Genomic DNA, 23,965 nt, shown 5'->3' on the forward strand with positions numbered 1-23,965 from the left:
ATTAGCATCATCATTAGGAATTCATAGTAGCTGTATTTTTTTGTTGAAAACATATTTGTTTGTTGAAAACGGTCGTCCACTCACCTCCCTCTTTTATTCTCACAAGATTATATGCTCCTCTCGGACGAAAATCTTGTTGTTCTTAATCTGATATAATAGTAACAAAATGGTGGGGGGGAGAAGTCTATTTCTGATTGTGGTTACATTTATATCTCTGTAATCTTCGCAAAGGCGGTAATCACCATGAGGCTTGATAATGAAAAATTAAGTGATCCTGTCGGAGATAAAGAATTCCAGATGAATCCCTTTGCCAAACATCTTTTTATGTGAGAAGATATATACGTCCAAGAAAAATATTTGAGTAGGTTTCAAATGCATTAAACAATCTAGTTGCAATGGGGTGATATGCATTAGCAGCCTTTTTTTATTAAACATATCATGAATTTCCCTTTATGTTTGTGGTATGACACTCTTCGAATGTAGTTGAGAATAAAAAGAAGTTAGAGGTTGCTTAGTCAGTGCAGAAGGCAAGTTATCTTTCTTCTCAGCTTATAAAGGGATTGTGGGTGTGTAACTATGTGGTATCAAAGAGTACAGGAAAATAAGGGGGGCGCTAGAGGGCGAACAGCGGAATGGCTGCCTCTTGAGACAGCTCAGAGGGACAGGAACCATTCTTAGCTTACGAACGGGTTTCTAGACGGGGACCCGATCAACCATTGCAGATATGCCCATCGGAATGTCTGACCGTTCAGTTGCGGGACGTTAGAACACTGCAGGCGTCCCTGGGTCAGAGAAATAGCGGGGACCGGTCCGGTGTCCAGAGCCCACAGCGCTGTAGGATGGCGGCGGCCGGAGTCACGGTATCCTGTTGTGCTCCGAGGCTGCCTTAAAGCTTCAGACCCGGCTGCTCGGGCGCTTTGACGCTGAAGTATATCGCACACTTGCTGGTGCGGGTGCGGAGAGGCGGTGCTATCGGCGAAGACGATATCAGAGAGTGCAGACTGCACTGGAGGTACGGCCACCGAGGCGCGCCAAAAATGGCGGCGCCACAGGAGAGAGTGGGGTCGGGGTGCGCTGGGGCAGACGGCAGCGGACTGCGATGATGCGCCCAGCGGGGAATTGTAACTGCTGTAAGTAGGGGCTTGGTCTTCTTGGAGGCCGCAACCGCGTTGAGTTGTGGAAGACAACATTGATGCTAATGCGGGCTGGCTCCGGGTGAACACTATGGCAGAGGCACATCCACGCACGTATATATGGTGTGTAGACTGTTGATTAATGTGCCCGCTCCCACCTATAAGTGTGACTTTTTGCGGCATCTGAAAGAGCTTTTTCTGCTTAAGGCATGGGGAAAGTGGTGTGAAGTTCATTGCGAGCAGCAGGATAGTGGTTCCCTTCATCAAAATGGCGGCTCCGGAGCAAATGGGGGACAGGAGATGGTGCCATCGTGGGTCATGCATGCTTGTGCCGGGGATGATGATCGCCCATAATATGCCCAGCCAATTGATATAACCACATTGGAATTCGTGGAAACCTTGCCTGCTAGTAAAGAGTTCTATTTTTATACTTCTTTCCAAAATCGCTGCTGTTGGGTCTGACGAAAGTACAGATTGAGGTTGGACCTGATGATCGCGCTGCATGGTGCTCTGGAGGCTGTGTCCAGACTCTATAGCACACGTCACTACCCATATGTATGAACCATGGTATGACTGCTGCATAGAAAGCGCCTGGAGATCTGCGCCATTATAACTCTGTCTATCTCGAATTTTGACAGCATATCCCTCAACTTTACATAGCGGCCTGCAGTGGTGCCTGGGAGGCGGGCGAGCTGTTGGTTTAGCAGTGACGGGGCATCTGGATCGGGAGTGGCGCAGTTTCACCCCGCATTGCCTCCCATCCTTCTGCTTGCTGGTGTGTTGGAGGGTTTAGTCCCCCCTATTGGTGCTGGCGGTGTCTCCAGGAAAGCGCGATGGGTAAACCTGATAAGCTGCAAGCTAAGCTCCAGTTTGAGGCCAAGAAATCCACTAAGGGGGCTACTGTGCAGTCTGATGCCGAACCTGATGGCGAAACAGCGGCGTCTAGTGGCATGGAAATGGTGCTCAAGTCTATTCAACAGAGCCTACAGGACATAAATGGCAAATTGGATACTCTTACTCAGAGTCGATAACATGGCAGCGAAAATTGATAAGCAGGGAGAGCGAAGCGGAGACCCGTATATCTGCGGTGGAAGATGAGTCTCACACTACCACCAAGAAGTGCGCAGAAATGGAAAAACTACTGGATGTGATCAAAACTAAGGCAGAGGATTTGGAGGCGAGGTCTCGGCGGAATATCATCAGGATCGCGGGTGTTTCCGGAATCCACCAACACGGGGAAAATGGAAACCTACGTGGAGGAGCTTATCTACAACATCATCGGTACGGAACATCTCTCCGCGGTGTTGCTGGTGGTGCGTGCCCACAGATCCCTTGCACCAAGGCCCAAACCGGGGGCGCCTCCGCGACCGAGCATCGCCCGCCTCCTTAGTTATAGGGATCGAGATGCAATTCGGAGGTTGGCTCGGGAAAAGCAACACATCCAATATCAGGGTAACGCACTGGAGTTTTACCCGGACTTCATCATGGCCGTCAAATTGGCGAGAAAGGAGTTCAATCCGGCTACAAAAAAGTTGAGAGAGCTAGGTGTGGAGTATGCAATGCTCTATTCAGCTCGGCTGAAGGTAACTCAAGATGGCCGCTCTACAATTCTTCTTACCCCGAAAGCGGCGCACGCTTTTCTCAAGAAGTTGCATCAGAAACGGCGGGACCAGAGACAAGCTGAACAGAACCAGGACTCGGACTAGCAGCGGGGTGTAAGGGTAGGACATTTGTCTCCTTGTCATTGTGAACTGGTAAGCCACTGAACATATTGAAGGTGCATTATTGTTGAACTTCCTACAGTTAATATCGGAATGGCATTACTGGGCACCTCGGGGGTGTGTGCTGAGCCTCTCAGGACAGCAGACTTGCTGCATTCTGTGCTATCGGAGAACGTCCACGTGCACTTTTTGACTGCTGTTGTCGCCTCCTGCAGTGCCAGCTGTTCCTCATGTTACTGCTGCATCCCCCCATGCTATGTGCCCAGCGGACGCATTATTGTGATATTAAGAAGTTAACTATATACACATATATATATATATATATATATATATATATATATATGTCATTGAGCTTGTAGATTGTTTCTATTACAACTGGCCTGGGCCTATCGCCTCTCTTCACTTGCTGCCTTACCTATGGGAGGGGTGAGTAAGCACACATGCAGGATTTCATATTGCACACAGACCTAACTTCTGAGACTAGCTGGCCTTGGTTTCAGACACTGTTTGACGGTGCTACTTATTGCTGTTTTGGATGGGAATGGAAGGGGATGTTTCGCTTCCCTTACTTGATGCTCTAAGTGTATTATTGTTGACCTTTGGAATGCTCATAGTTTTCACTCCTTCTCTGCATATCTATTGTATACCCGTCCACATCCACTATGTTGGATGCAAATGTGTGCACTCGGTGGACCCCCATGCGGGAAGTCCCCGATTGGGATTTACTTATGTTTTTGCAACTATGGGGGAATGTCTGTGGCATAATTGGGATGCTGAAGTGGGAGGGGGTAGGGGTGAAGACATTGGGGTTTGTTTGTTACGGTTTAGTGCATATAAGACGTACCGCTGTTATGTTGTTATGTTATGTTAGTGTTTCTTGTATCGCGCGTGAATCACCCAGGGGCATCTCAGCACTTTACCTGAAGGAGGAACCTCGAAGGGGAAGAGAAGACCGGCGTTGTACGGCGTGTTAGAACAACCAAGTCTTTAGTTGTTTCCTAAAGGACGTGTAGTTTGTGGATTCCTGCAGTGTCAGTGGAAGCGAGTTCCAGTATTTTGGAGCTACGAACGAAAATGCTCTGCCGCCTGTGCGGGTGAGTCGAATCCTGGGGACATTCAGAAGGGCTAGGGAATTGGATCTAAGGTTGCGTTCATTTGAGTGCTTAGTGAGTTTATTTCTAAGGTAGGCTGGGCCCTCACCTCTGAGCGCTTTGAAGGTCAGACAGCAGATTTTAAATACGGAGCGCATTTGGATTGGTAGCCAATGTAGCTGTTTAAGAAGAGGAAGAGATGGAGTGCCGGAGGGGCTGTCCAAGACCATTCTGGCGGCCGTATTCTGTATTACTTGTAATTTGGAAAGGGCAGTGTTTCCAACCTCTGCCAGCAGGGCGTTGCCATAATCTAACCTACTTCCTATCATCACCTGCACTACAGTTCTCCGGTGTTCCAGGGGTAAGTAGGGAATAATTCTACGCAGTAGCCGTAGGTTATAATAGCATGAGCCTGTAGTGTTCTTTATGTTGTCCTTCATGTTTAGCTTGGCGTCTAATTGAATTCCCAGGCATTTTACAGAGGTGGATGGTATTGGTGCTTCACCCAGTTTGGAAGGCCACCAATCGGCAGTCCAAAGGTGTGCAGATTTCCCTAAGAGCATTAGCTCTGTTTTTCCCGGGTTAAGTTGTAGGCACTGTTCCCTCATCCAATCCGCGACTGCTAGCACCTTCCGTGAAACGCTGTTTCTCATCTGGTAAGTTGTTACCAAATGGAAACAGCAGCTGCGTGTCGTCGGCATAGGAAATTGTTTCAAAGCCGAGGGATTGGATGAGTTTAGCCAAGGGGGACAGATAAACATTAAACAAGGTGGGACTGAGGCACGATCCCTGAGGCACCCCTTTATCTAGCAAGAATTTGTTTTTAGACGTAAATGGTCCAAGCGTGGTGGTTTGCCCTCTGTCCCTTAGGAAGTTTTTCAACCATTGTAGGGCAGTGCCTCCGATGCCACATTCACCTAGTCTCTCCACTAGCCTTTGATGAAATATCGTATCGAAGGCCGCGGAGAGATCTAGGAGAACCAGGATTGCTGAGCCCCCGGAGTCGAGGGTGCATCTTAAGGAGTCAGTAACGGCCAGCGTTGCAGTTTCGGTACTAAACCCTGGGCGGAAGCCCGACTGGGAAGGGTCCAGCAGTTCATTTGCTTCCAGATATTGACTATGCTGGGTATTTATATTAGATTTCAGCAATTTCCCCAGTAGGGGTAGCAGGGATATTGGCCGGTAGTTACTTAACTGCAATGGGTCTGCGGTAGGCTTCTTCAGAATAGGTCGGACGGACGCCTCTTTCCAGGCCCCAGGAATGAGGCCTGTTTCAATTGATACATTAAAAATTCGTTAGACGGCTGGGGCACAGACCGAGGATACAAGAGCCATTATACTGGGCGGGCAGATGTCCTGTGGAGAGCCTGATTTAGCTGCTGATAGCAGTTTTGTCGTCTCCACGAGTGAGATAAGCTTAAAATGGTTAAGCGAGGCTCCGTTGGGTGCGAGGGAGATGCCTGACTTTTTTTCTTGTATCACATCTGTATCTTGATCCAAAAAATTTGAATCGATTTTTTCAATTTTTTCATAAAAAAAGTGTGCAATGGAATCACATAGGTCCTGTGATTCTACTGGTACTTGTTTACATACTAAGGGTGAAGAAAAGTCTCTAACAATGTTAAAAAGAGCTTTGGACGAGTTCTTAGAGTTTTCTATCTGATTTTGGATATGGAAGCATCAAGCCTTTTTTATTTCAAGGTGATAATGGGCTAGTGCACCCTTGTATATGGTCCTGTCTCCTGATAATTTTTCCTTCCTCCTGTACATCACACCATACATTGCTATTTTATCCCATAGCCAAGATGTTGTATACATACGACCTCTAATACACCAGACCTTATATAGTCCTTTACAATAAACATGTCTGCTGAGAAATTGTTACCTAAATATCTGAATCTGCTCACTTGGAATGTCAGAGGTCTCAAGGACCCTAAAAAGATGCGATAAATTATAGCGTACTTTGACAGGTTACAGATTGATATAGCTTTCTTACAGGAGACACACATTGCCCCTACTGCACCCTCTCGTATAGGTCACCGGTGGGCAGAATCAGTACATGGGTCTACCTATTCCTCATACTCCAGAGGGTACTTATTTTGTTCAAACGGGGTTTGAATTTTCAGGTGGAAGACACAATTACAGATACAGAGGGCCGGTATGTCATTGTAATTGGAATTCTGAGAGGACATAAACTCGCTCTCATTAATACATACGGCCCCAATATTGATGACCCTGAGTATTACCATAATCTCTGGTTAAAGATCCTCTCCCTGTCTGACATTCCAATGCTTTGGGGTGGAGATTTCAACATTGCATTAAATGATGCCCTGGATAGGTCCGGAGCGTCGACAGAATCTCATAGACGCGCATTGAACAAGTTGCATAATATCATATCAGATGCGTAGTTTGTAGACCTCTGGAGAGCCAGACACCCCACTGACATGGAGGCTACCCACATATCGGTGGTTCATAACAGTTGGTCACGGATAGACTACTGGTTGGGGACCGGTGAAGTATCGCACTGGACAAGGTCTGTCTCTCACCTCCCAAAGACACTATCCAATCATAACCCGGTATTGCTCAAGCTACTATTGCCACATTACGTTCCACCACCGTACAGTTGGAGGTTTAATGTGAAAGCACTCATTGACCCAGTCTACACAGACGCCATTAGTAGTGCCATCACTGAATATTTTGACCTTAACACACCTACCACTGATGATCCGGGACTCCTATGGGAGGCTTTTAAAGCCACGATTAGGGTAGTGTGTATAAGCACTACAGCCGGCATTCTAAAGGATATTAGGCGTCAGCTAGCTCTCCGAGAAGATAGATTACCTGCTCTGGAGAGAGAATATGAACTTACCCAAGAAACAAAACTGTTGGGTGACATTAGGTTAGTTTTAACGGAATACCAGACCTATGCAGACGATGAACCTAAATATATAGTGAAACGCAAGGTGGCCCGATTCTATGGTAAGGGTGGTAGACCCGGGAAAGCACTAGCGGACAAAATATGCGTTGGGCGTCCACCTACTGTTATACAAGCGATCAGAGATGGGGAGGGGATTATACATCATGATACTGAGGGTATCCTCAGGGAGTTTATGTCTGCCTATGGGGACTTGTACACTTCGCAGCCCACTGCGTCTCCGGAGGAAATTATGAGTTACCTAGCAGATATCTGGATAGCGTGGTTATCGGATGCACAACGTGAATATCTGTCACTGCCCGTCACAGTAGAAGAGGTCACTGAGGTTATTAAATCTCTTCCCAATGGGAAAGCCCCGGGACCTGACAGGTTTACCTGTGAATTCTATAAGGCCTTTGCTGACCAGTTAGCTGTACCCCTAGTTGAAATGTATGGTGATGCCCATGATAAATTGCTGCTCCCACAGACCTTAAGGGAAGCTATGTTGATAGCCCTTTTGATACCCAACAAAGACCCGGAGTACTGTGACTCCTACAGACCCTTATCTTTAATTCATGTAGACACAAAGATTCTATCCAAGTTACTTGCTACCCGGCTACAGCCCCTTATGTCTCATTTAATATTGCCAGATCAATCAGGCTTCACCCCAGCGCGGTCCACGATACACAACACCAGAAACGTCTTTGCCTTGTCTCATTACTTAGTCCCTAGCACCAAGGCTGCTGCGATATTGTTAGATACGGCTAAGGCCTCCGATTTGATCGAATGGCCATATTTACACACGGTGTTGCGCAGTATGGGGTTCCCCCCGATATTTCTCCAATGGGTCCAGATGTTATATGCTGCTCCTATGGCAAGAATTAAGATAAACAAATACATATCAGGCACTATACCCATTGAACGGGGGACACAGCAGGGATGTCCTCTGTCTCCCTTGCTATTTGCAATCGCATTAGAGCCATTGGCTTGCAAGATTCGGCAGGGGCATCACTTTTCGGCCCTGCAGTTCCCGCAACGCCCTTTGCATATATCACTTTATGCCGACGACATGATGCTCTATGTTAGGGATCCGGAGCAGAATCTTAATTCATTGCTGCGGGAATATATCCGATTTGGGCAACAGTTGGGTCTAAGAATTAACTGGTCTAAATCTTTGATAATACCACTGACAGACTCCACTCCCCCCCACTTGACTGATTACCCACTGGAATGGCAATCGGACCCAGTAAAATACTTAGGAGTATGGTTCCATAGGGAACCAGAGGTAGTTATCCATAGTAACTATGGCAGGGTGGTTAGCGTTCTGGAGGAGAAAATTGAGAGATGGATACAATTGCCATTGTCCCTAGCTGATAGATTGGCAATTGCGAAAATGGTCGTCTTGCCCAAACTCCTTTATTTGTTCTCCAATGTACCTATTACGCCGCCGGCAGAAGTGTTCTGCAGAATAAACCCCATGGTACTTCGCCTAATATGGGCCAGTAAGCAGGCCCGAAAACAGATGAATATTCTGACATTACCATATTCGCGAGGTGGGTATAGGGTCCCGGATTTTTTATTATATTACTTATGTGCGCAAGCACAATTTGCAAATTGTTGGTATCACCCGGTTCCCTATCTTACACATGTTGCGATTGAGGAGGGTGATGCCTTGCCGATCCCACTAACAGCGATTCTCCCACATAAGCGACCCCCATTACACAGCAGAGATATCAACACTATAGATGCTACAAATGCGGCCTGGCGCACAATGGCCAGTAAGGCGCACAATGGCCAGTAAGGCACATAAAGCTCCGCTCTATGCTCACCCGATACATCACCATCCAGCCATATCAGTCCCACAGGAGAAAGTGGGTATGGGGCTACTTAGACAGTTAGGCGTTGATTGTATGGGGGACCTATACCATAACGGCATATTTAGAACATTGGACACTCTTTTCTTTATCAGTAACCAGACGCTAATGTTCCAAATCACATACTATACGTTACAAGAGGCAATGAAGACACACTACCCCGCGTTTCCTGCGGAGCCGCCACAAATGGCATCCTTGCAGTTATCACTCACTGCACACTCACCTGTCCATATAGTATCCAGACTATATGTCGCATTGCAAGATGACATAGCGGACTCCACAGACAGAGCGAGGGAGATGTGGGATGGTTGTTTGGATGTCCTATTGTCAGAGGAGGAGTGGGCTGTGACTTGTACACTGACGGGCTTATTGACACCAAATGGGAACCTGCGTATACTGCATTTTAAATATCTACATCAGACATATCACCCGCCACTTCGGCTTTATCGGTATGGGTTTCGCATGGGCTCCAGGTGCCCTCGTTGTAACGCTGACAGTGCAGGATTTATGCATCTGGCGTGGCACTGCCTGGTGGTGGCTAACTACTGGGTGCAGGTGATGCAGGTGCTGAGTAAGATGGTTGGAACTCTCATCGCCTGTGATGCTCGTACATGCCTTTTGGGACTGGTGCCAAACGTTCGGGCCACAAAGTGTAAGTTTTGTGCTGTCGCCCTTTTGATGGCCAAGCATAGAATTTCTATCCATTGGTGTAGTAAGGCAGTACCGAGACCTAAGCATTAGATACAGGATCTGGTGTATTGTAGAGATACCCTGCGAACATATGAAGAAGAACTGCGTACAGTGTCGAAACCAAAAGACTATTGGGTGTATCTCATGGACTATCTGAACACGAATGTAAATATATAACTGGTTGTATTAATGATGTCATCATTAATGATGTTTCTGAATTGTCATGTGTAGCTGCTCTTGGATGAAGGGTACAGTTATGCGTTGATCTGTATGTTCTTTTTGGTTGGACATTGTATGTCTTTGAAATACCTATAAATAATATATATTTAAAAAAAAAAAGAGTACAGGAAAATAACCAATAACATTAAAATGTTAAGATTTCCATAGCAACGTGTAGGGGCTGAATATCCCATTAAAAGAGTGCCTCACCATCTATTTCTAAAGATGGCTATTATTTTCTTTTTACAGAAGAAATAATGGATAAAGCACCCAGAGGCGCCAAAGTGTATGGTTACATTGTTTGTACTGGTTCTTGAGGTGTCATGAGAATAACCTTCACAGGAAAATGAGCTGTGTTAGCGGCAAACCCTGGCGAGCAATGTAAGCTCACCCTGGGTTTGCAAGTCATGGGTGAGCAATCCTGATTCTCTGTAACAAAGGGTAGTTGTGTCCAAAGTGACACTCTCTTCTTTTTCTTTGTCTTTCCTGTCTGGTGAAAGACATCCCTATATTGGTCTTCTCAGGAGTTCCCTATTGGAGGTCTCTTGGCTGTGTAGGTGAGAGTGAATGTTCAACCCTGCCTTCTTTCTGTTAGTCTAGAATGGTGTTGTACCACTACCTGGATGACCAAATCAAGTACGGCATCACAAGTGGAAGGATGATTCACCACCAAAGTTAAGGCATGTTTTATCTGCTCGTGGAGCCAATTAGTAAAGTCTGCATCTGCAGAATTATCTGTACATTTTACTTCTGGATGGAGTTGCTAAAAGTAATGCCACTAACACACCATGTCCCTGGCACAGAGCAAACAATCCCAAATGAGTTGTCTGTTTTCTATTGCACATTTGCGAGAAATGATCCAAGTACTGTTGAAATTTAAATAGCTTTGGGGAATTGCTATTAATTAGAGGAGGGGCTCCAGTTAATGCTTCTCTTGTTAAATTTGAAAGGATAATGGCTGCTTTAGTTCCATCAGTAAGAAGTGCTTGTGGGCAAGTCATTTTTTTCATGGGTGAATTCATCCGGTACTAGGGATTGCGGCTACACTGGGTACAGTGTGAGAATTTCTGGCTTCAGAAACTGGCCTTAAATTAATGGATGTTGTTTCCTTCTGAAGACCTATTTCTTTCCAGCCAAACATCTCCAAAACGTCTTGTATCTTAGAAATGAAGTGCTAAATTCTGTATGAGATTAACATCAAAATCCTTTGAAATTTTAGCCTCATAAACTGTGAAGATCTTGTGTGGTTATAAGATACGAAGTCTAGGATTCCAAAGCTAATTTCCCAGTTTTCTCTACAATAGTGATATATGAATTTAAAATTAGACCCAGAGGCCAGTGGTCTATACTGGGGAAAATGGAAATATGGGGTCGAAATAGAGGGAGAGAGAGGAGACACACAGGCATCTCTCTTCTATGACTATCTGTCTCAGGCATGTTAGTCTTATGAAGCCAAGGTTCACTCTCTCCTGTATCACATGTAAATCCTAATGAAAGGACAAATGAGAGCCGTTTGGAAAAGCAAACGACTTTGAGCTCCCATATAGAATACTTTGAGCTCCCATATAGAATACTTTGAGCGTCCATATAGAACACTTTGAGCTCCCATATAGAATACTTTGAGCTTCCATATAGAATACTTTGAGCTCCCATATAGAATACTTTGAGCTTCCATATAGAATACTTTGAGCTCCCATATAGAATACTTTGAGCTTTCATATAGAATACTTTGAGCGTCCATATATAAAATACTTTGAGCGTCCGTATAGAATACTTTGAGCTCCCATATAGAATACTTTGAGCTTCCATATAGAATACTTTGAGCGTCCATATAGAATACTTTGAGCTCCCATATAGAATACTTTGAGCTCTCATATAGAATACTTTGAGCGTCCATATAGAACACTTTGAGCGTCCGTATAGAATACTTTGAGCTCCCATATAGAATACTTTGAGCTTCCATATAGAATACTTTGAGCTCCCATATAGAATACTTTGAGCTTCTATACAGAATACTTTGAGCTCCCATATAGAATACTTTGAGCTTCCATATAGAATACTTTGAGCGTCCATATAGAATACTTTGAGCTTCCATATAGAATACTTGGAGCTCCCACATAGAATACTTTGAGCTCCCATATAGAATACTTTGAGCGTCCATACAGAATACTTTGAGCATCCATACAGAATACTTTGAGCTCCCATATAGAATATTTTGAGCTCCCATATAGAATACTTTGAGCTTCCATACAGAATACTTTGAGCTCCCATATAGAATACTTTGAGCTTCCATATAGAATACTTTGAGCTCCCATATAGAATACTTTGAGCTTCCATACAGAATACTTTGAGCTCCCATATAGAATACTTTGAGCTCCCATATAGAATACTTTGAGCTTCCATATAGAATACTTTGAGCTTCCATACAGAATACTTTGAGCTCCCATATAGAATACTTTGAGCTCCCATATAGAATACTTTGAGCTTCCATACAGAATACTTTGAGCTTCCATATAGAATACTTTGAGCTCCCATATAGAATACTTTGAGCATCCATACAGAATACTTTGAGCTTCCATATAGAATACTTTGAGCGTCCATATAGAATACTTTGAGCGTCCATACAGAATACTTTGAGCTCCCATATAGAATACTTTGAGCTTCCATATAGAATACTTTGAGCTCCCATATAGAATACTTTGAGCGTCCATATAGAATACTTTGAGCGTCCATACAGAATACTTTGAGCTCCCATATAGAATACTTTGAGCTTCCATATAGAATACTTTGAGCGTCCATATAGAACACTTTGAGCTCCCATATAGAATACTTTGAGATCCCATATAGAATACTTTGAGCTTCCATATAGAATACTTTGAGCTCCCATATAGAATACTTTGAGCTTCCATACAGAATACTTTGAGCTCCCATACAGAATACTTTGAGCTCCCATATAGAATACTTTGAGCTTCCATACAGAATACTTTGAGCTTCCATATAGAATACTTTGAGCTTCCATATAGAATACTTTGAGCTCCCATATAGAATACTTTGAGCATCCATACAGAATACTTTGAGCTCCCATATAGAATACTTTGAGCGTCCATATAGAATACTTTGAGGGTCCATACAGAATACTTTGAGCTCCCATATAGAATACTTTGAGCTTCCATATAGAATACTTTGAGCGTCCATATAGAACACTTTGAGCTCCCATATAGAATACTTTGAGCTCCCATATAGAATACTTTGAGCTTCCATATAGAATACTTTGAGCTCCCATATAGAATACTTTGAGCGTCCATATAGAATACTTTGAGCGTCCATACAGAATACTTTGAGCTCCCATATAGAATACTTTGAGCTTCCATATAGAATACTTTGAGCTCCCATATAGAATACTTTGAGCGTCCATATAGAACACTTTGAGCGTCCATATAGAATACTTTGAGCGCCCATACAGAATATTTTGAGCTCCCATATAGAATACTTTGAGCTTCCATATAGAATACTTTGAGCTCCCATATAGAATACTTTGAGCTTCCATATAGAATACTTTGAGCGTCCATATAGAATACTTTGAGCTCCCATATAGAATACTTTGAGCTTCCATATAGAATACTTTGAGCTCCCATATAGAATACTTTGAGCTTCCATATAGAATACTTTGAGCGTCCATATAGAATACTTTGAGCTCCCATATAGAATACTTTGAGCTCCCATATAGAATACTTTGAGCTTCCATATAGAATACTTTGAGCGTCCATATAAAATACTTTGAGCGTCTGTATAGAATACTTTGAGCTCCGAACTCCCATATAGAACACTTCAGTCTGGGGCTTCCCAGGTACCGCAAGATGAATGCCGGTAAGAAGCCGAGGGGCACTGGGAATCTTCCCCCAACTCTGAGAGCCTGTAGAAGAAGGCCACATAGTAATGGAGCAAGTCAGTCCTTGAGGCAATAGCACGAGGAATATGAATAATCCAACGCAGCTAAGGGGTGCAGGGGAAAGGGAACAGGGAAGGCACTGGGGAAAAAACAACAACGGAGCAGGAATGGGGTCATGGTGGACCAACTGGTGATCAAGGAGCCATAGGCTTTAAGTCTTTGCAGACCTTGCTCAGACTGGTCCTGTGTTTAACCTGACTTCAAAATCTTACCTAATCCAAAAGGGAAGGAAGATGTGAGGGGTCCAGATAGACATGGGCAGCCCAGGCCAGCAGTCGTACAGTCTGGATAAACATGCAGGTGAAGAGGCATCTATACTTATGAGAGCGGCAGGAAATCAGATCCACCTGTGGACTGCTGCTGGTCCCACCCAGAGGACTGTAGCAGAGAAGTATCCCATGCTGTGGTGCCCCTGGGGCTACAAGTGGTGCACATGGCCTGTGAGGCCTGACAAGGAGCCAAAACGTGGCTGCCTGCTGTGGCAGGTACTGAAGTGGGGAGATGCAGTGCCCAAAGTCTGGCCTGCTAAATCCAGAGTCCTGTAAGTCCATTTAAAAAAGAATTATAGTTCATGTGTAGAAACATGACAGCGATGCTTGCTTTCGTGTCATGAACTATAGCAGTGCAAACAATAAACTTGCGGCCATAACCGGTTCTGTTCTTTTCAGGAAAATAGTTCATAAGTACTGAAATCTAGTTCTTGCTTGCACAGTGTTAAAAGTGGTTGTAATTCTTAGCCATGACCTGCCTTTCACACTGTCTGGCAGAAGACATTGCGATGTCACACTTGAGTTGTTAAAGTTGGGAAGCTATAATATTTTTTTATTACAGGTGACGTAATAAGAAAATTAGACATCTTTTTATAAACTAATAGCAGGCTCCCAGGCATTATAAATATTTTTAAAAGGGGGATGATAATGGGGATGCCTGTGGAACTCCACCTTCAGTACCACCAGTGGATGATTACTAGGGTCCTAAATTTCTATTTTGAGATCTGTCAACTAGGAATGACCAGAACCATAATAGGGCGCATCAGAGACAGCTGCTTTTGTCTGAAGCCGACTCAAGATTTCAGGTCTAGGAGGACAGGGCATTAAGGGCCAGATGTGGATCAGTTCCTTTTGCAAGTGTCTAATTGCAATTGTTTGCGACTCGCAATTAAGAGACTCGCAAAATGAAATGTACTAATGTATATCAGACACATTAACGATTCCACAGGGGTCGCAATTGACCTGCCTCATCAATATTCATGAGACAGGTCACAATTTGCAATCCATTGGGAATGGGCAATCCTACTGGGATGGTGGCCTGCTGGGGACAGCAGACCACAATGTCTGTGTTTGCTTTTAAATAAAGCAACTTTTTTTTTTTTAAATGCAGCCCATTTTCCTTAAAGGAAAACAGGATGCGTTTCAAAAAGAAAAATGAAACATTTCGGTTTCATTTTTTAAGACTAAGATGTGGTTCATGGGACCATTGCCTGCTCTTAAAAAATGGTGTTGCTGCCAATCACTAGGGAAAAGAGGATCCCTTCCTGTTTACGACTGGCTTAACACCTACTTCAAGTAAGTGGCAAATTGCAATTGTTTTGCGACTGCATGTCGGTCGCAACGCAATCGTACATCCGCCTACGACGCCCTGGGCACGCTCATTCCTAATAGCGACTTGCAAACCCTATTTTGTAGGTCGGTAATAGGTTAATGACTCGCAAAATAGGGTTGGTACATTGCAAAAGCCATTTTAGCAGTCACAAAAGGGCCGAATCTCCCTTTGTGACCGGAAAAATGTGTTGTACATGTGCCCCAAAGCCTCTGCTCATCTACAGCCACCTCTTATATTGGTACAGTATTATGTCAGTTATATGCATAGAGCAACAACCTGAATAATGTGTCCCCAGGCACAAATGTCTTTCTGGGCAATGTTTTAGAGGTGTTCCCACTACCTTGTCTGAAACCTGAGCTACCCCGGGCAAACCTGTGATGAGGCAATACTTCTGAAGGTTTTCTGGGTCTAAAGATGCCTTTTTTTATGAGTGGTGCTAAGACAGAAGTTTTAGATTCTCTGGGACAACACCTGACTGTAGTTGTTGGACCTTGCATGCCTCAAGACCTTCGCTGGTTGGGAATGCCTGCCTCTGCAGTTGTGCATCTTATGTTTGAATGTTCAATAATTAAATATGAAATATTACACCCTAAATAGTAGAGGTAAGGGTATGGAAACTTCTTAAAGTGGGAATATTTCTTGTCATTTTTATTGTGCCCTTGTTTGTCGTCTTCTGACTGCCGCATATATTCTACATTTTATTTTCTTGTTTGTACACCTCTATTTGACGTTTTTTTAGTTCATGTTTTGATGGTTATATGTCTTAAAATGTGAATGTTATGTTACTTTTATTTGTTAATGTTTCGGTAACTCTCTTCCAACCTCTTTTGCATTGTGTTCAACTCATTTTTTAAAGGTTGCTTTATCAGTTGTCAGTATTTGCACTTGGGCGACTTTACAACTGAACTATTGTTTCCCCATTTCCTTACTGAACTTTTTTTTATTTACTTTCCAGCTTTTTGTTCATCTTCACTTGCCTTTTTGGCACATTTCTGAAACAGTGGGGGAATGTTCCTTTTCAGACCCTGATTGTTGTAGGCCCAGAGAATGGTGTGCCATTTATGATACCCATACATTCTGGCACTCATTCACATCTCATTCCAACCTTCCCTGATAGCATGGATGGATGAGGAGTTGGTTAACCATTGAATTTTTTGTCTTTTAAGGTTTTGTTTGCCAAACATAACCTCGCTTTAACTTTTGGACAGTGACCAGATACTCCTAAGAGATACCTATGTTACATAGTTTTGATTGTCAAAGAAAGTTGTGGCCTATGGCTGTGCACTGCGGAGACCTATGACTTGTTAATTAATTCACTAGACTCTCACTTTAACACAACTTCTATCTCATTAATGTTAACCATCCTACATAATTTTATTCAAATACATTCCAGACACGCGTTTCCCTTGTCCCGTGTGTGCAGAGATTTTGCTTAGTAGAGCAATTTCTGCACGTGTATCATAAGGAAGTTTATAAAATGCTCATTTCTTTTTTTGGACATTCTTATTCCCATAGATCGAAAGGCAGATAGACAGATAGGCAGATAGGCAGATAGGCAGATAGACAGATAGACAGATAGGCAGATAGGCAGATAGACAGATAGACAGATAGGCAGATAGGCAGATAGGCAGATAGGCAGATAGGCAGATAGACAGATAGACAGATAGATATATGATACATAGAGCTGCAAAGACAGACAGATTGACAGATACAGGAGGATGAACAGGAATATTGTGTTGACATATCCACCACCTTTGGTGTCGTCGGACTTACCTCATCGTCATGATGTGCCCATTGGCACAGAAGCACGCGAGGCAGACGCAGTTGCACATGATCACCACATCTGCGCGGAGTATGAAGGACGTCTCGGTGATGTTGTGCACATAGAGGCAGGTCTGAGAAGGCAGGGAGAAGACTTTGGCTTGTTTTTCAGAGCAGACGATGGCAAACTGATTGTCTCCCATGTCCTGGGAGGAGGACGGCGAGAAGGTGACGAGTTTCCTTTTCCGCGTCTTCTCGCCCTCGTCGTTGCAGTTTGGGTCCCTCCACACTTCATATGGTGGGTGTATCAAACCACCCATACAGTCCAGGAAAGAAAAGGTCAGCACGGCTCCTTTCAGCATCAGCACCGTCCCTGTTGCAAGAAAAATACAGCAATCTAGTTCGTTGATTGCCCAAGTACATTACAGTTTCACACACTGGCTCATTCCAGACCCAAGGGGACAGAACACACCTTGGTCAATTCCACACAGCCACCACAGCCTTCCAGCTGCAAATTAAGGTGCATTAACCAAAGGTCATAGATGAAATCGCTGTGACCGTCCTTCAAAGCATTTCAAAAGAACATTAGGGGCGTCTCTTTTCCATTCGAAATGCCTCTTTGTGCTTCCGTTGTGCATAGGAACAATTACAAGGGCAGGCGTGGGGATCAGCGATTAGGGATAAAAAGAGGTCACAGAAGCTCCTTTGTAGAGCTCTGAAAGCCGACGCGGTAACTCTGTCGCTTACGTAAATCGGATTAAAAAACAGAACTGGCCAAGCAAGTGTTCAAACATTTGTGGCTGGGTCGTACCAACAGGATGTAGAATTTTAGATGGCTACTGAGTATGAGGCTCTGGCTGACAAAGTCTCCAGATGATTACAATGACTATGACAGCATGTTTGTTCTTCTCGTCACCAGGGCACCAGTGTTGTCAATGAACAGTTCTCACTAGAACTTTATGCAAAGTTTGAGAATCTGTCAAGGCTACCAAATGCACAGTTGTGCACCTCTACACTCTGCTAACACATTCTGATTACACTGCTGTGCTCTTCGGGTGGACTTCTCCAGATCCCCTTGGTCTAGAATAACTCCTCCCGCTTAGCATTAGGTAGATGAATGATTTAGGACTATGGGGTAATACATGTTTTGTGTTCTTTTCTTACAACTTTATTATTTACTTTTCTTGCCTACAAAATCATACAACATTTGTAAGCAGTACAATAAACTTAAAAGGGGTAGGGGTTAACAAGCAAGAGTGGGAAACCACTCCACTCATCTAGATGACATTGTCAAATAAATGGGACAAGGCCAAAAGGAGGATTACAGAAGGTCCATAGATATCCTTGGGAGTGGGGCGTCCCCACAGTCAAGGATGGGATTACCAGTGCAGATCGGTCAAGTCGGCTGCCAGCAGCGAGTGATTTACCGAGGCCTGTCAGGTGCATTCGTCTTCCGATCAGGAGAGTGTGCAAATGTCAGAGTGGCGTAGGAGTGGTTTCAGTAAAGGCGGAATACTCTTCGCCCCCTGCTCCCTTTTCACATATGTAACAATGGGGCCACAGGTTTAATCAAACTTATGCATGCAGTCATGAACCAATGCCGTTAATGTAAATGTGTTTGTATTTATATAGCGCCTTCTACCCAGAGGTCTCGTAGCGCTGAATTCATACCGCTGTGGAACCCTTCCTGGCTTTTCCTGTGAGATGTCCACTCCTGGGCACCCCCAAGGTGAAGCCAGGCATACAAGCGCTGCTGGGGCCGTTGTGGAGATTAAGCAAGCTATTACCCAAAGTCACAGAGTGGGACCCATGATTAGACTAGGGACAAAGGCAAGAATTATCAGGTATGGGGAGATTGAGTCCAAGAGCCACCGAGGCGGAAATTGAACCCTGGTCCCGGGCCAGACCTCTGCATCAGGGTCTGTCGCTTTAAACATTGAGCCACACTTCTCCACACGGTTAAGCGGTCCATAGCAAAAATTGACTGTATAAGCCCCACCGCGTTAATAGAAGGTAGTGTAGGGAGCTATTCTAAGCCAAGGCACTAGTAATAAGTGAAATATCAGTTTTCAAAGAGGTGTGGTTAGTGGGTGGGTCCCTTTGTCTCCTGCGTGGCCGAGAAGGATTGTTAACGGGCAGTGGGAAAGAGTGATGTGGGTTATCTGTTGTATTTATGTTAAGATTTCCTGTCAAAAGGTTTGAATGCGTGGGCAAGTGCACCAAGTATGAAGATACATGCCTCGTTTACTGCAGTCTTTCCAACAGCTAGCTGAACTGCCAAACATGGAATGGAGTGATGTGGGGCTGAGGTACCATCTGGTTAATCATTTGTAGGCACTAACGCTAAGTTGAATACATATGAAGGACCCCGCTGCCCTCCAAGCACCATCGGGAATGTCTGCTTCTAGATCCAGCTCCCACTCGGTTTGTAGTGGGGGCTGAGCTCAAGGATGTATTTCTAAAGCTAAGCTATCATTTTTTGTCGGACATTTGTACTAAGGAGGGACTCTAGATGTGTTACCTTGCTTCTAATCCGATTTCGGTGCTGTCTCCCACCCACTTAATGTAACACTTGTATGAGGTGATAAACATCTCCTCTGTTTAAAGATCACTTTTCTATTGTAGTTTCACAAGTTCAAAGATTGCCAGCTTCTAAAAAAATCCTTCAGCTAGTGCATCTTGGGTCAGCAACCCCTGGAGGAAAGTCAGGGTTATAGGAATCAAGCAATGGGTACTTGGGAAATTCCTTCCTGCGTGTCGGGGACCAACAGTGGTGGTGCAGTGTTGATGTGACCTGGAGGAGGGCATGCTCATATCGGTATGATGGGGTAGAAACCCCAGTATATACCTAAGTGGGATGTTTTAGAATGTGTGTTGTACCTCCGTCCATGGTTTAATATCTTGGTTTATAATTGTAATAATCCAGGGCTGATTGTATCAGGGCGGCCCAGATGTAGGTGATGACATCAGTGAAGCCAAGTCCCACTTTGTCCATTGGTCGAAAAAGTGTGGCTCGTGCTACCCTAGCCAATTTGCCCTGCTACACAAAATATTACATTTTCTGATGACTGTAGAAGAGTTTATTTTGGAGTGGGCAAGGTGAGTGTTTGTAGCATATGGAGTAGAGGTAGCATGGAGTTCATTTTTAGGCTATTTATGCTTAGCAGCCGAGAAATTTCTAATGTGTCCCAGCAATATAGGTCTTTAAATAAAATCTGCAGGAGTGGTATGATATTGCAGTCATTTACTGATTAGGTGAGTGTCGGGATGTGAATCCCCGGATGGTTAATAGAGATTCCCATCTAGGTAAACCCTGCCATCTGGATAATGTCTCTTAGTTCGCTGTGGGGTCTGGCATGCCTAGGACCTGAGATTTAGGGTAATTTATATTGAAGCCTGAGACTTTCGCGAGCTGGTCAAGTTCTACTTGTAAAGCTAGAAGAGATCAGTCAGGTTTGGTTATGAAGCAGAGAATATCATCAGTGAACAAGGCCAACCTATGTTACATCTCCCTGACTTTCACTCCACTGATATGTGGATTGCTTAATATCTTAGCTATAAGTGGTTCCATTGGCAAAGCGATCAGGGGAAAGAGAGGACTCCCCTGTCTCGTGCTTCGCGATAACGGTTTCACCGAGTGTATTCGCCATTGATCTTTGCTGAGAGGCATTTGTAATTCACCTAGATGAAAGCTGAGATAGGGCCAGTCAAGTCAACCCTATCAAAGGCAGTCTCTGCATACAATGAGAGGAGGACCATTGGTTGCTTGCGTCTTCCAGACACTTCCATCAGTGCAACTGCTGTATGGATATTATCCATGGTTTTTCTGTTTTTGATGAGTCCAGATAGTTGGGGAGAGATGAGTGATGGTCAAATGTTGTGGAGTCTGCATGCCGGTATGGAAGTGACCAATTTTACTTCACAATTTAAAAGTACTATCTGCCGGTAAGATGTGCTGATCCGTGGATCCTTGTCTGGTTTAAGTGGTAGCGTAATGTGGGAGTCTAGGATAGTTTCAATGACAGCTTGAGAGGTCAGGGAATAGTTAAACACTTTAGTGTGGGGCTTAATGAGTAGAGAGGCCTATGCCTTGTAAAAAGAAGCTGAGAAGCCATTCGGGCCTGGAGACTTCCGGGATAGTAAGTTGCTTACCACCTCTCGTACCTCATCGATAGTAATACTGTTTTCAAAGGAGCGCATATAATGCGTTCAATTGGTTGGGAAGTAGCTTTGCAAGTAGGTGTTCTGGGAGGCTTAATCATGGTTTGATTGGTGAAAAAGCTGAGTAATACTGGTAGAAAATGGCCAAGATTTCAGAAATTTCGGAGGTGGTCGGTCCATGACTAACTGTGACACTTGAGATGTGGTTTCTGTGGTTTGTAGGCCAATAATCTATCTGCCTTATCTCCCTTTTCATAGAAGGTTTGTATGATATGTAGAAGTTATTAGCTGCGTCTTCCATCTGTAGTTGTTCTAGTTCCCCCCCAAGCCTGTGAAGCTCCTGCATAATAGCATTAAAGTTGCTCTGCTTGTGACATGCTTCGGCTTGTGACAGCCTGCCCTCAATTTCTGCCTGTTTTTTCGTGTGGAGGTGTTAAAAAATGGCCTTGTGGGATATTAATTTCCCACTAATGATGGACTCGGTAGCTTCCTATAGCTCTGATGTGGTCACCTTAAAGAATTGTTCTATTACATCTTTTATGTAGTCTCTCAAGCGAAGATCCCTTAAGGTCATCAGCCATGGGTGAGAGGATGGTTTCTGGGGTGAATACTAGCTCAGCAGGGGCCAGGTCAGGGCATGATCTGATATTGATCAGACATCGCTGGAGGTATCGACTAACTGGGACAGCAACATCTTAGTGACCAAGAAACTATCCAGTTGTATGTCTTGTGTACATTCAAATACAATGTGTAATCCCCATCAAAAGTGTTTTTGAGGCGCCGGACATCCACTAGGTTAATGTCAACAACCCTCTGGGTATGGGAAGGGGTGTGGTGAGTCATTGTGTTGCGGGTGGGAATGGTCTGTGGAAGGGTCAAGGGGAATGTTATAGTCACATCCTAGGATTATCTCTCCCTATGCAAACTGGGCCACCATAGGAAAGAGAGCAGTATCGAATTGTTCTCCGTCTTCGTTGGGTCGATAAATCAAAGAGGCAGTATAAGATTTCCAACCCATCTTGTTTTGCATATATTAGAGGCATGCATTTGTAGCCAGAACCAATAGGAGCGCAATCTCCTGGTATCTGAATAAAGTAAGAGGGTTTCTTGGAATAGGGTTATATCTTTCTCTTTTGTTTCAACCATTGAAGCAGTACCCTCTGCGTCATGGAAGAATTTAGGCCAAGGCCTTAATACATGAGACTATTCTTAGTGGTGTCACTCTGGTGACAGGTGTAGAGGGTGACCGGGTCGCTATGGCACTGGGACAGATGAGGGGGGGGGGGGGGTCAGTTCCAATGGTAAAACTGGAATGGGCTATCTCTGACTCACGGCCTGTGTCCTATCTCTTGCATCTGGATGGAGTGTAAAAAGAAACTGAGAGGAGAAACAGAAAAACGAATCTTATAGGGGCCCTGTGCTCCCACCAGTCTACAGGGCTGCAGCAGGGAAGAAGCAAGCAGTAGCCCATAAAGATGAGCATCTGGGCGCTTGCTCGGTGGAGGCTGGCTCCGAGAGTAGAGAACCTATCCTGCCCCCCCCCCATCTTATCACTAAGCCAAAACATATTACCAGTACAACATGGATACATTCAGTTACAGTCAACATGTAGGTGAGAGCAGCACACCTGAAGTGGTGACAGTTCATGTCAATGTAGCCTCCTCTGCAAATAGATGTATGCTTTCTCTGTCCTGAAGGCGGCGGCTTCTCCTTGCCTCCTTATGAGCTGCTCTGGAAGTTTGAAAATGCCAGCCACCTCCTTCATTGGTAAATGTGCAGGAGCTAGGAACATGCAGAGCTATTGCTGTTGGGGGGCGACCGTGGGCCATCCGAGCTTCCTGAGATTTTCGAATCACAAACCGATTGTCTTTAATTGTAAACAGCAGCCCAAATGGAATCCCCCATCTGTATGGGATCTTTTCTTTTTGTTGGTGTTTAGTCTTGGAAAAGAGAATTGTGTCTCCTCAGAATGTCAAAGGCTCCTTTCATCGAGCCGCTGTCAGACTCTTCTCTTTAATATGATAATAGTGGTTAGAACATCAGGAGACACATTTTTTCTTGTTGAATCACTGAGTACACCCTAGGAGTGCAGTCCAGGAGCACTGGGGCATCTTCAGAGAGGCTCAAAAGGTGACCAAACAATGCTTGAACAAATCACTCCTGTTTACCTGCAGCCAGAGTGGACAATTTGCCTCGGATCTGGATATTATCGCGATGTGATTTGTTCTCAAGATCTCCCAGCTTGTCCTGAAGAATCTGTTGTCAACATCCCATTGCCTCCAGTCAGGTCACGTGGTCATCTTTGTCGTAAATGTGGTCTGACAGGTCCACCTCTATCTCGATTAGTCTCAGTTCCATTTTGCATAGGGAATGATCCAGATCTGCTATGGCCTTCTGGAAGTCTTGCTTCAGGGAAGAGATATCCTCCCGGAAATCCATGAGGAGTCTGTGGATGTTGTACTTCGTGGCAGATTTCTGGGGGTCGAGTCAGTCCATGAAAGGTGGTTTGACCTGCCATAGTGTGACAAGGAGGAATACTTAGCGGAATTAGATCTGTTGGCTGCCATGTGTGCGGAATTGTCGCTTAGATGTGGGGGCAAGAGCACGATGTAGCCGTACTCCCAGTGCACAGTCAGGAGGTGTGGGGGCAAGTACTAATCTGGGCTATTGTGTCTGGTGCCTGGATTTGCGTGGATCCTGATTAGCCGCCTCAACCTGGTGGTTAAGACTCTTTGTCACCATGGCTGTGCAACTATCTCTGCGGCCTGGGTTGTAGGTCAGTGGGGATGGCAGCCCACACCAGCAGTGAGATGTGAGTTTTGAAGAAGCACTCGCTAGCTAATGAGACTA

The 23,965-nt window shown here is 44.6% G+C and overlaps 1 protein-coding gene across 5 annotated transcripts in view; it reads right to left on the reverse strand.

The window, feature by feature from the left end:
• Positions 1 to 23,965, reverse strand: part of STXBP5L (syntaxin binding protein 5L) — a 1,891,501-nt gene that overhangs the window by 50,876 nt on the left and 1,816,660 nt on the right. For all 5 annotated transcript variants that reach the window (XM_086935625.1, XM_086935622.1, XM_086935624.1 and 2 more), the window contains one exon: positions 16,967 to 17,327. In XM_086935625.1, coding sequence (XP_086791751.1) covers positions 16,967 to 17,327 — 361 coding nt within the window. The remainder of the gene's footprint in view (positions 1 to 16,966; positions 17,328 to 23,965) is intronic.

This window comes from Lissotriton vulgaris, chromosome 8, assembly GCF_964263255.1.
Source record: "Lissotriton vulgaris chromosome 8, aLisVul1.2, whole genome shotgun sequence".
NCBI lineage: Eukaryota > Metazoa > Chordata > Amphibia > Caudata > Salamandridae > Lissotriton > Lissotriton vulgaris.